At 42.9% G+C, this 16,934-nt stretch overlaps 1 protein-coding gene across 1 annotated transcript; it reads left to right on the top strand.

The window, feature by feature from the left end:
- The first annotated feature begins 11,800 nt into the window (after positions 1–11,800).
- On the top strand, positions 11,801–16,701 carry chst2b (carbohydrate (N-acetylglucosamine-6-O) sulfotransferase 2b). The gene is made up of 2 exons (XM_041182775.1): positions 11,801–12,220; positions 12,408–16,701. Exon 2 carries the CDS (start codon positions 12,730–12,732, stop codon positions 13,993–13,995), a length of 1,266 nt encoding a protein of 421 aa, XP_041038709.1. The 5' UTR covers positions 11,801–12,220; positions 12,408–12,729; the 3' UTR covers positions 13,996–16,701.
- Positions 16,702–16,934: the final 233 nt, after the last annotated feature.

The following is a 16,934-nucleotide window of genomic DNA, read 5'->3' as shown; positions in this document are numbered from 1 at the left end:
CCACTGACTCACCCTTGCCGGTAACAAGCCTCCATGCCAGCTGCCATTCTCCTGCTCCCCTCCCTTGTGCCGCAGAGTTCAACAAGGGAAACTGCCGACATCGGACACAACTGCTCAAAACTGACCATTTCACGCCATCTTTAAATTAATGTGAACTGGGGGCTACGAGATTCTTGTGCGCTGATGACATTATCGTGAAGTCACCCCGCATGCCACATTTCCCACCCGTGCAGGCTTCTTAATTTCTATCGCGAGGAGGGAGATTTTAATAGACTGTGCCTGATATGGCCTGAGGGAACTGTAACTGGCTGCTTCCACCCATCTAGTCTGATCCTATCCCTCTGAAGTGCAATGTTAATGAGACAAATGCAATAAAGACTCAAAGATTTGTCACTATACCTGACCTGGAAAAAGCATGAAGAGAGTTAGAAACAAATGGTTTGTGAAAGTACTATTTTACTTGGATAGATTATTTAATTAAACAATTCTCTCCGTCAATTGTTGTAAATAAATCTTTGTTTAACAATAAATAATGAATACCAGTTTTTCATGGATTGGATAACATGGCAATAGACTTCAGTTATCAGGTTGTCAGCTTAACCATGTCTGTAAAACTAAAAACAAACCTTTCACAGTAAGCTTATAGTTTTCCCCTCAGGATTTATTGATTAAAGAGAGTAGATACTTTTAATCTGATATCGGCAGGATAGGTTATGTTGCACAAACAGCAACAGACTCATGAGTATTCTTGTAAACAATCTGTGTAAATGTCTTTAAAAGGGTCAAATGTAAGAAAAACTTATAATGCCTATTTATGAATTTGCCTTAAGAATGAGTCTGAAAAGCTTTAAAGGAAAAACAACAAATAATGCTCTAATTGGCATCCCAGTGAGTTCCTGCCATAGTTTAGTAAAAGTGGAAAGATTCATGCCTTTGATAATTTTCCAAAATGGCCTGTTTCATATTTAATGGTTGGATCTTATTTATATAACTGGAGCCAAACCAGTTCTATAGCACTTCAGCTCATTCAGAATGCTAGGCCTGCCAGAAGTGTGCTGATTACAGCTGCTTGTTGAACCCAATGTTTGAAAAACACACTCCTGACAAAGAAAGGTATTCTGTTAAGGGAAAGGTATTCTGATAGAATAAAACCAGATTTTCAGCCTTGCTGCTCGGATCAGATTTTACTTGAGCTTTTGAAGCAAGTTTTGACTTCTAGCATACTGTCTGCATGAGTGTCTCTCGTTAGCCAGATTCTATTCTTGTTACCTTATCACCCACCACCACCCCCACCACCCCTGAATCTCTGCCACACCTCCCGCCATCACATTCTCTTTCTAGGTTTTGAAAACTTTTATCTCCAGTATTTGCCATAAGCTTGAACTTTTATAATATATTCTCAGTAGACATTACGTGACCTGCAATATTTATTTTAAGTTTAATATCCTCAATTTCATCTCGAGGGTATTTGTTTTGTTTGTAAAAAGGTTATTTTAAACTTTATTTCCAACCAGATAAAGATCAGTTCCTCTCTATATCTAGGCCAGGAAATGGCAATTGTGATTGTGAACACCTCACCTTTAACAATGTACACATTGTCCAGAAACAGACTATGTCTTACGTTAATATTTTTTTTAACTAAGTATGAACCACTTCCTTAGAAATTGCATAAAAACTCACTTGACTTGGGTGTGTGCACATTTACACATGTGGCTATGTATTCCCACTTATTTACAGCCTTATCCTGCCACTCAATCAGCAAGACAGCACTGCTTGTCTAATAAAATGTGCCTCCAGCATTGACACCATGGAGGGAAACTTACACTGAGTCACTAAGTCTGGTTGGTTAACAAGGGAAAGTACATTTGTTGGACGGATGCATGTATAACTTACAAAAGCCTTGGCCAAAGTTAAATTGATCCGAATTCTGCCAAATACAGGGAGTCTCAAAACAGTCAAAATAATGTTGATTGAGTTCTGATTCAAAGCTCATCCTGAAAGAATCCCATGTGGAATGAAATGTATTGGCTGAATGGATTATTTCCACTTTGTCCTTCTGTTATCTTAGTAGAAAGAACATATGCTGAAAAGGAGCTACAACATCAATAAACAAACACATCATTGCAATCAAATTCTAATTCAGTAGCCAGGCATTTAAGTTTGATGAAGAACTGTCCAAGTTTCTTTTACTGTATGTTGGTTATGATAAATAATTTCATGACTGCAAAGTCAAAAGTCTCAGTTTCAATCAATTTACCTCATTTAGTTTGCATGATGCTTGCACACCAGCACTTAAGTCTCTCTCTCTCTCGATGTTGAAGGCAAAATGTTTCTCTTCCGGCATTAAAATGATCTTTTAACAACTGTAACATTTTTACAGATAGTCATGCTTTGATTTAACAAACTTGAAATAATGACTTTACCATAATTTCACCATAAGTGCTCTTGGGGAGGTTTTAAACTAACTCGGCAGGGGTGTGGGAACCAGGAGGTAATATTAGAGAGGAGTAAGTACCAAGGTGCACAGAATACTGGGAGAGATAAATAGCACTGGAGTAGGAAATGGTAAATTAATAGATGGGACCAGAGTAAAAGAGAAAGTAAGAGAGTCTAAATCAGAGTTACCGTGCATGTATGTGAATGCATGGAGTGTGGTAAACAAGATTGGTGAATTACAGGGCACGATTGCCAAGTGGAAATATGATGTTGTGGCTATATGCAGAGACTTGGCTCGATGAAGGGCAGGACTAAGTGTTAAATATCCCTGGGTACAAGGTGTTTAGGAAAAATAGGAAGAAAAGGTGTAAGGGTGGCAGTGTTGATAAAGGAGAGCATTGCAGTCCTGGAGAAAGAGAATGTCCCAGAGGGATCAAGGACAGAATCTATTTGGCTAGAATTCAGGAACAAAAAAGATGCCAAGTATGTTGTTCAGTGCAGTCTATAGGCCACCAACTAGTGGGAAAGACATAGAGGAACAAATTTGCAAAGGGATTACAGAGAGATGCAAAGACAATAGAGTACTTATAATGGGGGACTTTAATTATCCAAATATAGACAGGGATAGTAGTATTGTAAAAGGCAGAGAGGGGCGTTCCTGGAGTGTGTTTGGGAAAATTTTCTTCAGTATGTTTCCAATCCAATGTGGAAAGAGGCACTGCTAGCCTTGGTGCTTGGAAATGAGGTGGGTCAAGAGGATCAAGTGTCAGTAGGTGAACATTTAGGGGACAATGATCATTGTGTCCTATGTTTTAGGCTGACTATGGAAAAGGTTAAAGAACAGTTCAGAATGGGGAAAAGCCAACTTCAATGGGGTACGAATGCGTCTGGGTCAAATAAATTGGAGTCAAAGGTTGGCAGGAAAAACAGTAGCTGATCAATGGGCTACCTTCAAAGAAGAGATGATTCGAACACGGTCAAGGTATATTCCCTCAAAGAAAAATGTAAGGCAAACAAATCCAGAATTCCCTGGCTGATCAAAGGAGACAGAAATTAAGATAAAGGAGAAAAAGTGTGCTTATGATAGGTGTCAGGTAGAAAATACAATTGAAAACCAAGCTGAATATACAAGATTCAGAGGAGCAGTGGAGAAGTAAATAAGTGTAGCAAAGAGGGAGTATGAAAAGAGATTGGCAGTCAGCATAAAAGGGAATCCCAAAGTCTATATGCATATAAATTTTAAAAGGAGTAGGGCTGATTAGGAACCAAAAAAGGAATTTACACACAGGGGCATGAGGTACTAAATTAACATCCGTCTTTATGAAGGCCATGGTAAAAGATGGGGTATTTCAGACACTAGATGGGTTTAAAATTGAAAAGGAGGTGATATTGGATAGGTTATCTTTACTTGAAGTTGGTAAGGCACCGGGACCGGATGAGATTCATCCAAGGATACCGAGAGAAGTGAGAGTGGAAATTGCAGGGGCACTGGCCATTATTTTTCAGTCTTCTTTACATTTAGAGGTGGTCCTGGAGGACTGGAGAATTGCAAATATTACACCCTTGTTCAAAAAAGGGTGTAAAGATAAGCCCAGCAACTACAGGGCAGTCAGTTCAACTTTGGTGGTGGGGAAACATCTTAAAACAATAATTTGGACAAAATTAATAGTCACATGGACAAATGCAGGTTACTTAAAGCCAGCATGGATTTCTTAAGGAAAAATTATGTTTAACTAACTTGCTGGGATTTTTTTGAAGAGGTAACAGGGTTGATATGGTAATTTTATTTGGTGTACATGGACCTCCAAAAGGTGCTTGATCCAGTGCCGCACAACAAACCTGTGTGCAAAGTTGTAGCTTATGGAATAAAAGGGACCATAGCAACATGGTTACGGAACTTCCTGTTGCTTAGAGGAAACAGAAAGTAGTGGTTAATGAATATTTTTGTGCTGGAGGAAGGTTTGTAGTGGAGTTCTCCAGGGGTCAGTGTTGGGCCTCTTGCTTTTCCTGACATATATTAATGACCTAAACCTTGGTATGCAGAGCACAATTTCAAAGTTTGCAGATGATGCGAAACTTGGAAGCATTGTGAACTGGGAGGATGGTGTAGAACTAGTGTAGAAAGGGAAATAGACAAGTTGGTGGAATGGGCGGACAGGTGGCAGATGATGTTCAAAGCAGAGAAATGTGAAGTGATTCATTTTGGTAAGAGGAACATGGAGAGACAATATAAAATGAAGGGTAGAACTCTAAAGGGGGTGCAGGAGCAGAGGGACCTGGGTGTGTAAGTGTATAAAACATTGAAGGTAGTATGACAGATTGAGACAGCAATTAATAAAGCATACATATCCTGTGCTTTATTAATAGGGGCATAGATTATAAGAGCAAGGAGGTTATGCTGAATTTGTAAAAGTCACTAATTCAGCCTCAGCTAGAGTATCTTGTTCTGGGCGTTGCACTTTAGGAAGGACGTGGAGGCATTAGAGAGGGTGCAGAAAAGATTCACGAGAATAGTTCCACGGATGAGGAACTTTAGTTATGAAGATAGATTAAAGAAATTAACACCATATTCCTTAGAGAAAAGAAGGTTGAGAAGAGATTTGATAGAGGTGTTCAAAATCTTGATGGGTGTGAACAGAGTAGATAGGGAAAATTGTCTTCACTAGTAAATGGATTGATAATGGGAGGGCTCAGATTTAAAATAATTAGTAAAAGAAGCAGAAGTGATTTTTAGGAGAAACTTTTTTATGCTGTGAGTGGCTAGTGTTTGGAATGTATGGCCTGAGAGTGTGGTGGAGGCAGCTTCAATTGAAGCATTCAAAAGGGAATTCGACTGTTATCTGAGAAGGAAGAATGTGCAGGGTTATGGGGAGAAAGCGGGGAAAGATACTAGGTGAGTTACTCATTCGGAGAGCCGGTGCAGATATGATGGGCCAAATGGCCTCCTTCTGCACTGTAACAATTTGGTGATTCAAAAAGAAATGCAAGGAACTGTTTGGGATTAAAATATAGTGCAGCATAATTTATTTTCATTACTATGTTCTTAGGTAGTATAGCATGTACTGCCTACACCCACTTTCATTTTTGGGAGGATAACATAAGGACTGAAATAGAATGGTAAATTGTATGTATTCTTATTACCAAGGCATAGCTTCTGTTTAGTCCTGTAGGGCCCACTGACCCCTGCATATTTTCTGTATACTTATATGCACCATGGTTAATGATCATTCAACAGCAACTTGGATTTTTATAGTGTCTTCACTGCAGAAAACCCCTCCAAAGCACTTAACAGAGGCAGAATTGAAAAAGATTATCAATCCATTCTGTCTATAACCTACATTCTTACCTCCACCACCCATAACATTCCTTGCTTAGTTGCCACATATATATACTTCTGCAAATTTAAGGTTTCTCCCTTAATAAACTTATACTTATAATTAATATAGATAACTATAAAAAGCATCATAAGAATTGAATTCCAATGCGTCAGTTGATTTATCCCCACCTATTGCTTAAAGCTGGTATCTGATTAATGATTCCAATAAATCTCATCAGTGACTGTATCAGCTCTCTTTGGAAAGCAAGGTTTGCATTTAAGATCTATTAGAAGCAACTAAAAAGCATTGCTCAGTCAGTTCACTAATCCATATTTAGCTTTTCATAGAATTACACAGAATGTAGAGCACTAGAAACAGACCAGCCAGCCTAACTGGTGTGTGCCAATAATAATGCTCCACAAGAATCATCTCTCACTCCTCGATCTAACCATAAAGACGTATCCTGTTCCTTTCTCATGGCTTTATCTAGCTTCCCTTTAAATGCATCTATGCTACTCACTTCAACTACTCCCAGTGGTAGCAAGTTCCGTATTCTTACCACTCTGATAAAGAAGGTTTTCCAGAATTTCCAATGGGAATTATTGGTGGCCATCTTATATTTATGCCCTGGTTATGGTCTCCCCACAAGTGGAAACATTTCAGAGTCATGAGAGGAATTTAATGCCCTCCTTCCAGGAGCAGACTAGGAGGCAAGGGGTGGGGGGAGAGCAAACTCATTGCCTTCCTGACCCCTGCCCACCCCGCCCATCTTAAATTAGGGTGAAGTTTGAGGACAGCCTTCCCGCCACTAGGCCAATAAAGCTCTTAATTGGCCAATGAAGGGCCTCAGCCAGATCTTTTACCAGCATTGGGGGGAGTTGGGGTGGGGGTGGGGGGAGGAACACATGTCATGTGGACAAGTCACCAGCTACATCCTCGCAGGCCAGTTAGGAGCCTGCAGAAGCACCCTCCTGCTTGAGCGCTCTGTGCCCAATGGAGGGCCCCATTGGCAGCTACAGCTGCCCCTGTAGGGATACCCCCCCCCCCCCCCACCCCGTCCCCACACCAGGCCTTTAAGCTGACCCCCCTCCTTGTCGGGGCCCTCTAGATTGGTCCCCCACTTATCCGTGTTCTGGGGCCTACAGCGATGCTCCTCCTCCTGGGCCTCCTTCAGTACTGGCAGTGACCACTTCTCCTGTTGGCACTGCCTGGTCTGAGAGCTGCCGACCTCTGATGGGCCAGCAGCCCTTGCAGGCTGGATCCTTATCCTGAAGGCCCTGGGAACCCAGAGGCAAGCAGTAGACTGCCTGATTTGATTTAAGTTGCCTTGGAGCTCCCAGAAATGGCAGTGGCAGGACTGCCACTGGTTCCTCCAGCTGGTGGATGGGCCCACCGGCACGGCCAGTAAATCCAGCCCATCGATTCATAAAGGCACAGAAGGAGGCCAGTAGGCCCATCAAATCCATGCCAGCTCTCTGTACAACAATCCAGTCAGCCCCATTCACTGCTCTATGCATGCAGTCCTGCAAATTTATTTCCCTCAATTTTCATTCCAATTTCCTTTTGAAATCATTGATTGTGTCTGTTTTCACCACCTTCATAGGCAGTGAGTTCCAAGTCATCACAACTCACTGCATGAAAAACTTCTTCCTCACATCCCTCCTGTCTCTCTTGTCCAAAAATCTTAAAGCTGCGTCCCCCAGTCCTTGTACCATAAGCTAATGAGAACAGCTTTTCTTTGCCTTATCCACACCTGTCATAATCTTGTACACCACTATCAAATCTCTGCACAATTGCCTAATCTCCAGAGAGAGCAACCCCAGTTTTTCCATCCTACCCATGTAATTAAAATCCCTCATTCCTGGAATGATTCTGCTAAATCTCCTTTGCATCTTCTCAAAGATCTTCACAATCTTCCTATACTGTGGTGACCTAAACTGGACAAATACTCTAGTGTGGCCAGCCAAAGCTTCATAATGGTTCAAAAGTACTCAATACTTCTAATTACGAAGCCCAAGATTCTATATGTTTTGGTAGTTATTCTCTCAAAATGTCCTGCCACCTTCAAAGATCTAAGCATATGAACCTGCTCTGTCCCCAGACACACTTTAGAACTGTGTCATTAAGTCTATAATTAAGCCTCTCCATAGCTCACTGACAAGATGTATCACCTCACACTTCTCTGTATTAACTTCCATCAACCACTTGCCTTCCCATTCTGCTAATCTATATATGTCCTGTTGCAGTTGATTGGTATTATCCTCACTGTTTGCCACACCTCCAAGTTTGGTATCATGGGAAAATTTTGAAATTTTATTTGTATTCCAATATCCACATAATTTATTTATCAAAAAAGCAGTGTTCCTAGCACTGACTCTTGGGGAACACCATCTACCATCCTCCAGACAGAACAGAGGAGCAGAAGGAGGCCATTTGGCCCTTCAAGCCTGTTCTGCCATTCAATAAGATTACGGCTGATCTGTTCGTGTTTCAAATTCCACATTCCCATTTACCCCCAATAACCTTTGCTTCTTCTTAGGCAAGGGAATCAATCTACCTCCGCCTTACAAATATTCAATGACTCTACCTTCACTGGCTTCTGAGGGAAAGAGTTCCAATGGCACACAGCCCTCTGAGAGAAAAAAATTCTCCTAAAAGGGCTACTGCTAATTCTAAAGCAATGCCTCCTAGCTCTGGACTCATTCTTTCCATGTCCACCTTGTCGAGTCTGTTCAGGATCTTACTTCAGTCAAGTCACCCTCACTTCTAAACTCCAGTGGAAACAAGCCCAATCTGTCCAACCTTTCCTCATAAGACAACCCACTCATTTCAAATATCAATCTGGTAAACCCCCTCTGAACATCTTCCAACACATTTACATCCTTCCTTAAATAAGGAGACCAAAACTGCACACAGTATTTAAGATGTGGTCTCACCAATGCCCTGCATAACTGAAGCATAATGTTCAATTCCTCTTGTAATAAAGGATGGCATTCCATTAGCCTCCTTAATTACTTGCTATACCCACATAGTAACTTTTAGTGACTCGTACACTAAAACGCCTAGATCGCTCTGCAGCTCAGAATTCTGCAGTTGTTCTCCATTTAAGGAATACTTTGCTTTTTTAATCTTCCTGCCAAAGTGAACAACTTCACATTTTCCCACAATATACTCCATCTGTCAGCTGTTTGCCCACTCACTCAACCTAGCCTCTTCACAACCTACTTTCCTACCTATCGTTATGTCATCTGCAAATTTAGCTACCATGCCTTACTCTCCTCATATAAATCATTGATATAAATTGTAAAATATTGAAGCCCCAGCACAGATCCCTGTGGTACTCCACATTCTGCCAATCAGAAAAAAGACCCAGTTATGCATACTCTCTGTTTTCTCCCACCTAGCCAATCTTCTATCCATGCTAATATGTTACCCCCTACGCCATGAGCTTTTATTTTCCGCAAAGACCTTTGATGTGGGACCTTATCAAATGCCTCCTGGAAATCCAAGTACCGTATGTCTACAGGCACAGTGCATGTTAATCCTTCAAAGAACTTCAATGAATTGGTTAAACATGATTTACCTTTCACAAAACCATGCTAACTCTTCCTGATTAACTTGAGTTTCTCCAAGTGCCCAGTGTAACCTCATTAATGATCGATTCCAACACCTTCTCCATGACAGACGTCAAGCTAGCTGGCCTATAGTTCCCTGTTTTCTGCCTCCTTCCCTTTTTAAATAGAGAGGTTATATTTGCTACTTTCCAGTCTGATGGAACCTTTCCAGAATCCAGTGAATCTTGTAAAATTAACACCAACGCATCTACAACCTCATTAGCCACCTTTTTTAAGACCCTCAGATGAAGTCCACCAGGACCCAGAGATTTGTCAGCTGACAGCTCCACCACAACAAAAATAAAAATGCCTGGAAAAACTCAGTAGGTCTGGCAGCATCGGTGGAGAGGAACACAGTTAACGTTTTTGAGTCCGTATGACTCTTCAACAGTTTGCTCAGTACTGCTTCCCTAATGATTGTAATTTCACCAAGTTCCTCTCTCCCTTTCACTTCCTGATTTACAGTTATTACTGGAATATTTTTGTAAAATTTTCCTCTATAATGAAGACAGAAGCAAAAATTTGTTCATTTCATCCATCATTTCCTTATTATTTATTATTAACTCCCCATTGTCACTTCCTAGAGACCAAGACTTTACTTATTCTTTTCCTTTTTAAATACTTGTTGGAAACTGTTGCTATCTTTTTTTTACATTTCTAGCCAGTTTCCTCTCATACTCTAATTTCTTTCTCCTGATTAACCTTTCAGTCTTTCGCTGCTGTTCTTTATGTTCTGATCAATCATCTATCCTGCCATTCAGCATTGTGCAAATAATTGATTTCTGTCGATAAAAAATATTTTTAAAAATGTCTAAGCTGATAGTGACCCTCCAATTCCATGAGCCTCAATTTGGTTAACCAGCTCCTACATTTTTTTTATGATATGAAACTGAAAGATTTCACAGTACTCCCAGTGTGGTCTAACCAAGATTTGATACAAGTTTGACATAAATTCTCTGTTTTTCAATTATATCGCTTTAGAAATGAACTTGTGTTTGTTTTATTTTATTGCTTGATCATGCTGCCACTGGGTATCAAATATTGAAATGCCCTCCATTCTCAGCATTGATGTTGCTTGTACTATAGTAGGAGCCTGCTGTGCCTCAGCTGACAAAACTTCTTCACACAACGAATGGTTCGGGTCTGGAATGCATTGCCTGGAAGTGTGGTGGAGGCAGGTTCAATTGAGGCATTCAAGAGGGCATTAGATGATTATTTGAACAGAAACAATGTGCAGGGTTATGGGGAATAGGCAGGACAATGGTACCAGGTCATAATGCTCACTTAGAGAGCCAGTGCAGACACGATGGGCCGAATGGCCTCCTTCTGTGCTGTTAAAATCCTGTGATCCTGTGACTCTTCCCTCTGTGGTTTGAAGGTTGCGGTTCAAGTTCTCAATCTACGAACTTAGCACAAAAGTCTAGGCTGTGTGTGATAGCGAGCGAGTGTTGAAAGTACAGTGTTTTGGCTGAGAAGTTAAAACTGCTCCCTCAGGTGGACATACAAGATCCCATGGCACCACTTCGAAAAAGAGTACAGGAGTTCTCCCCAGTGTCCCGGTCAATGTTTATTCCTCAGTCAACAATACTCAAACACATGATCTGGTTATTATCACATAGCTGTCTGTGGGAGCGTACTGTGTACAAATTGGCTGCATGTGTTCTGATGCTTCAAAAGTACTTCAGTGGCTGTAAAGAGCTTTGGGAAGTCCTGAGGTCCTGAAAGGTGGTAAATAAGAGCAAGAATTTAAAAAAAAATGCACACAAAATACTATCAGGACATTATCCCAAAAGAATACAATTTAAAGCCTTTCAACGTATAGTATGCCTTCTCCCCAAAGATATATGGGTGTGTGTGTGTCTTGGGGGGTGTGTTGGGGGGGGGGGGTGCATGTAATGGTTTGTCTTGTCCATCGCTGGCGCATTTGGTTCCAAATGCCTACACATCACCTGGAGTAAAGAGAGCTGAGAGGAGGCGGCTCTCCTCACTCTGCAAGCTCAGAGAACCGCGCTGCTCACGCTGAGAACAGAGAGCTCCATCCGGAGCGCAGCCTTTTCTTTTAAAAAAAACAAAACGTCGGCGTAATATTTTCCACTGGAATGAAATACGAATGTGTAAGATGTAAGAAGTGGAGGGGACCTGAGACGCCTCCTTCTTGAATGTAACGGGGAACGGGACCGGGATGCCTGTTCTGAAGCACATCTGCCCTCCCGCTTAAAACAGGCGCATTATTGAGCCCGGCTGCTTCTCCCAGCTCCAGCTGTCCTCCCCACACCGAGAGGGGCCGGGCGGGTAGGGGGGATGTGGGTGCCGCTGACTGACAACATCATCCGCCAGTTAACCAGCAAATAATGCTGTTCACCCTGGGCCCAATCGGAGTTACCCCGGAGGGCGGGATTTAAACATCTCGGCGAGAGGCAAGAGCCGGGAAGAAGCTTTGTGTGTGTGTGTGTGTGTGTGTGTGTAGCCTGGATTGGAGGGCAAAGACAGGGGTGGTAGATGAGTTGGGGGGGTGGGAAAGCCCACTTTTACCCTCTCTCCCTACCCCCAGGAAAGGGGGAGGGAGGTCAACCGTGTGCGAGGCTTTTTGTCCTGTCTTTAGGAAGGATGCTGCTCCACCGAGAGTGAAAAGGCGAAAGTGAGGAGGATGATTCACCACGAGACTCCCGGCGTTAAAGCCTCGAACGCTGGCATCAGAGGAGAAGCGAGAGGGGGAGAGAGAGAGAGAGGCTGCAGCTGAAGCTGAAGGTGGCGGCTCTGCTCCTTTTAGTGACTGGAGAGACAGACAAGAGGCTGGAGTTAGGGAGGATCGGGGAAGATCCATCAAAAATAGAGAGAGAGAAAAAAATCGAGGTAAGAGTTGATGAAGGAATCAGAAACTATATAACACATATATATATATAAAAAAAATAATCTATTGAGTGCAGAAAGCGGCTAAGGACCCAGCCTGGGCTGAGCTCATTTGTGAAGAAAGAAGTCTGTGCATTGCAGTAACGCACTCCAAATGCTAATATTTCCCCTTTTTTGGACTTGAAAACAGAGAGGACGAGGGGGGAAACAAAAAGGAGAGAAAACTTGGCGGTGCGGGTCCGGCTTTGCGATGTGAAGGAGACGGTCGGAGGAGAAATTTTTGACAGGGGACGTGGATTCCAGTTCAGAGCACAGCCGGAGGAACTGCTGCCCTTTTACCTTCCCATGGCCAGGGAGAGAGGCAAAACCATCTGCCTTCAATAAACAAGGAGGAGGAGGAGAGGAGGAGGAGGTGGTTGAAAGGCGGGTTTGCAAGATGCAAAGAGCCAGGCTTAGCATCTGATGTGAATTATTCCTGTTACTGTTGTTATTAGAAGCCAAGGGTCTGAAAGATGAAAGTGCTGCGCAGGAAGGCGGCTCTGCTGGTCCTGGGTTATATCCTGCTCTTGGTGTTGACCATGCTACATTTTGCCGATTATAAAGGGGCCAAGGAATGCACCCAGGTGAAGTATGTGCCGTACCCGCTTCGGTACACGGTGGAGCACCAGCGAGCCTCGCCGCCCCACAACAGCTCCAGCAAGCGGCAGCATGTCTACGTGTTCACAACATGGCGATCGGGCTCGTCCTTCGTGGGCGAGCTCTTCAATCAAAACCCCGACGTCTTCTTCCTCTACGAGCCCATGTGGCACATCTGGCAGAAGTTGTACCCGGGCGACGCGCTCACGCTGCAGGGGGCAGCCCGCGACATGCTGGGCTTCCTGTACCGCTGCGACCTCTCCATCTTCCAGCTCTACAATGGGGGCAACAATGTCACCAGCATGGGCATCTTCGGGGCACCGCGCAACAAGGTGGTCTGCTCTTACCCGCTGTGCAAGGCGTACAGGAAAGAGCGGGTGGGCCTCATTGACGAACACGTGTGCAAGAACGAGTGCCCGCCCCAGCACCTGGACTCCCTGGAAGCTGAGTGCCACAAGTACAGCACCATCGTCATCAAGGGTGTCCGCATTTTTGACCTGAATGTGTTGGCCCCTTTAATGAAAGACCCTTTCATCGATCTCAAGGTGATTCACCTGGTCAGGGACCCAAGGGCCGTGGCCAGCTCACGGATCAAGTCGAGGAATGGCCTGATCCGGGAAAGCCTGCAGGTGATGAGGAGTAAAGATCCCAAAGGTCGTCGCTTGAAGGTGTACGATGGGTATCAGAGGACCAGGCGGGATGCGGTGGACTACCATGCCCTCAATGCCCTGGAAGTGATCTGTACTAGCATGGTCAGGACTGTTCAGATGGCCAGAGAACCACCGGACTGGTTGAAGGACAATTATAGGGTAGTGCGCTATGAAGATCTGGTGGAAGACCCCATAAGGTATCTAAAGGACATGTACCACTTTGCTAACTTGTCAGTCAGTGAGGACATTGAGAGGTTTGTGCTCAACATGACCATGGGGTCCAGTTACTCCTCCAAAAAGCCCTTTAGTGTTTCTTCCCGGAATGCTACCCAGGCTGCCAATGCGTGGAGGACCCAAATGACGTACTCCCAGATCAAACAAGTGGAGGAATACTGTCAACAGGCCATGGATTGGCTGGGCTATGAGAAAGTCCAAACCCCAGAAGAAGTCAAGGATTTCAGCAAGTCATTTGTAACCAAAATCCGGCTTTAAACAAAAATAGAGAAGTACTCCAGTAATTCATTCCATCAAAACCCATATCGAGGAGAGAGGCCAGGGCGGATCCCAGCCTGTTTAGTTTATGAATATACTTGGATCCAGGTCTGGGGAAAAAAAAGGACAAGTGTTCGAGAGGGTTTTTATATTGTGTGGAGCGCACAGGTACACCCATACCCGCATCCACATATGCTCACAAACAGATAAAGCCTCACATAGACACATCCTCACACAAACGTATCCACTGACACGCAGACACTCACACAGAGATGCCCACACACACTCTCTCACACAATCAGACAGACATATGTACTGACACACGGATTCACACCCACACACACAGTAACACAGACGCAGCCCTCACACAGGCATATGTGCTCAAATAGACGTTCACACACATCCTCTCACTAACTCACACACATAACTAATAACACTGAAAAACTGGCTGGCCATGAACCACTTAGTGATTTTAAGGGAACTTTTCCTCGTCAGCTGTTGACAAAGGTTTGACTAAAGTGTTGAGTTGGCCATCAGAAATACTTGATCATTTGGGTTTAAAGTTGTTATATACATTGCTCTATGAATATATATATATTGTTATTTTTGTTGTCTGGTTGAATGAGTAAATTGATAATTTATCATTTAAAAAAAATATTCTATTATATTGATGGCATGCGGCGGTAGAATTGTGAGTCCAGTGCTTTACTGCCAAAGTACATCTCGTCAGGATCCTTTCTATCATGTTTGTTGCTCGATTGCTCATGCCAGTTCATGTTACTTCATCTTAGATTGTGCAAACCAAACAAAGGAGTTCTTTGAAAAAATAAGCCTTTTCTATCCATATTTTCATTCTTTTTGTTATGTCATCGCTGAAAATGAATTCGGAAAAGTATAAGGCTACAAAAATAACATTTAATTTTAGAACAATAACTGAAACCTTGCCAAGATTGTACCTGACATAACACATTATTTGCTGCAAGACATCATGTTTAATGAATTATTGTATTTCATCTGGAGTCTCTGTGAGGCTACTGACAAACGTTACAATATACAGTATTTATGAGGCGAGGAGATACATTGAGCAACTGCATAACCAGAGACAAACTTTCTGCTTTAATTAGAGGCCAAGCCAAAACAATGCAAAACCACGTTCTTGAAGGGGCCTTCTATTATTGTTATATCACTAATGCCAGTGATATAGTACACAGTCCTCCAGTGCATGAACTCTGTATATAAATTGTTTCAATAATTTTATTTTTAAATGCCTTCAAGTCAGCCTCGGTTATTTTCGTAGAAGACAGCAGCAGATTATTAATACAGGATGAACTTAATGTAGAGCAGATGATGCCTTTGAATGGCAGCAGTACCAGAAGTATACTGCAAAGTTCTTTCTAAGAGGTGGTCACAGGCACTTTTACAGTGAAGTTGAGGTCCTGGGAGAGCACCACTAAAATAGAGACATGTCTTCAGTTGCTGATCTCCACTGTTTAGCCTAATTAGTTAGCACTTCAAAGCCAAGGCCTATTTTTAATGTAGACTTGTGGTTTGTACACATGTGAACATGGGAGGGTTGACACTGCTCTATCCCAGGGTTAGAATAGTTGTAAAATAACTTTAAATAATTTTAAAATCCGAATAGCCAATTTGGAGTCACATGATATAAATTTCAAAGCCTGAGGATCAATGTGTAGCTGATTTTGTGTGCCTGCATGCTTGCTTCATAACAGAATTGTGGAGATACCTGTGCATTCAGGTGGCCAGAATAAGAGATGGCAAACATAAAGAAAATGTGGGTCCTCCTGAAGTCATTGGAACCCTGGATATTGCCTCCTGCTGCTGGCAGGAGAACTGTGCACCTACTGTTGTTGACATTTTCTCAAGGTAAAAATGCCTTCAAAATGCTTTGGTTTCAGTAACAGTAAGTTATGTTGAAAACGCCCTCACACCTCAGATTAAAGTTAGTATCTATTTAGCAGCTATCAGAAAGTCACAGTGGTCACACAGGGATATACCAGTTGATGTCTCCTTCTCTCCTTAGCTGCTCTGTAAAGTATGTTACAGGGAGAAGCTCCGGATACTGAATGGGAGCTGGTACTTTGGACTGCCCGTGGATCCTGCCCACTCCGAAAAATACACTGCAAGTTGATTGCTGTCCCTGAGTCAGCTGTCTGGTACTGGGTTTCTCTGGATTACATCTCCCAGATTGAGCTAGTCATCACTGCAGTGGTTGGTGCTGCTGTGGGCCAAACTAATGTTACATACTGAATAAGGAGTGAAGGAGACCTGAAATGGATGCAGTAGTGGCAAGGGGTGTGCATTTCTTTAACCTTTAATGACTTATTAAAAATGAGTACAAGCAAATCAGCTGCTGCACCAGCGTACTATTTTTACTGGTTAAAACAGCTAAGATAGTTGGTCCTTTTTATCAGCTAGAGAAACGCACCAGCAATCAGAGATAACTAAGCACTGGTCATTGTATACATTTCAGCATTTGCATGGATCTCTAGCAGCTCCTGTTCCACAGCGAAATGAGTGAGCAGTGTAACTTTAGCTCCTCACTCACCACAACCAAGGTGAAATCAGTAGACTCAGTGTAAGAAAACCTATATTCAGAATAAGGAATAACACTGTTGGGAGGCTGCTAAACAGCACAGAGGTTTACATCATCATCTGAATTCCAATACTGCCTTGTTGTACATTTAGTTGGGGGTAGTGGAGGGGTGGGGGGCGGGGGGGTGGGGGGGGGGGCGGTGAAATTTTACAGGGGAGGTTAATCAGTAAGTTTAATCCAGGGTCCACTGTTGAGGAAGATAATGTGACACAGCACAGAGTAATAGGATGCAGACCTGAAAAGCTAATATAATGAGCTGCTGACTTCAATGACACCACTGTAGGAAGTTGTAAAGTAGAGGCTAGCTAACACCTCTACAGGAGGG

This window comes from Carcharodon carcharias, chromosome 2 (genome assembly GCF_017639515.1).
Source record: "Carcharodon carcharias isolate sCarCar2 chromosome 2, sCarCar2.pri, whole genome shotgun sequence".
Lineage (NCBI taxonomy): Eukaryota > Metazoa > Chordata > Chondrichthyes > Lamniformes > Lamnidae > Carcharodon > Carcharodon carcharias.
This window is presented reverse-complemented; position numbering and strand designations above follow the sequence as displayed.

Excerpts from the sequence above, each read along its gene's own strand:
- chst2b (XM_041182775.1), top strand. The coding sequence starts at position 12,730 with ATGAAAGTGCTGCGCAGGAAGGCGGCTCTGCTGGTCCTGGGTTATATC.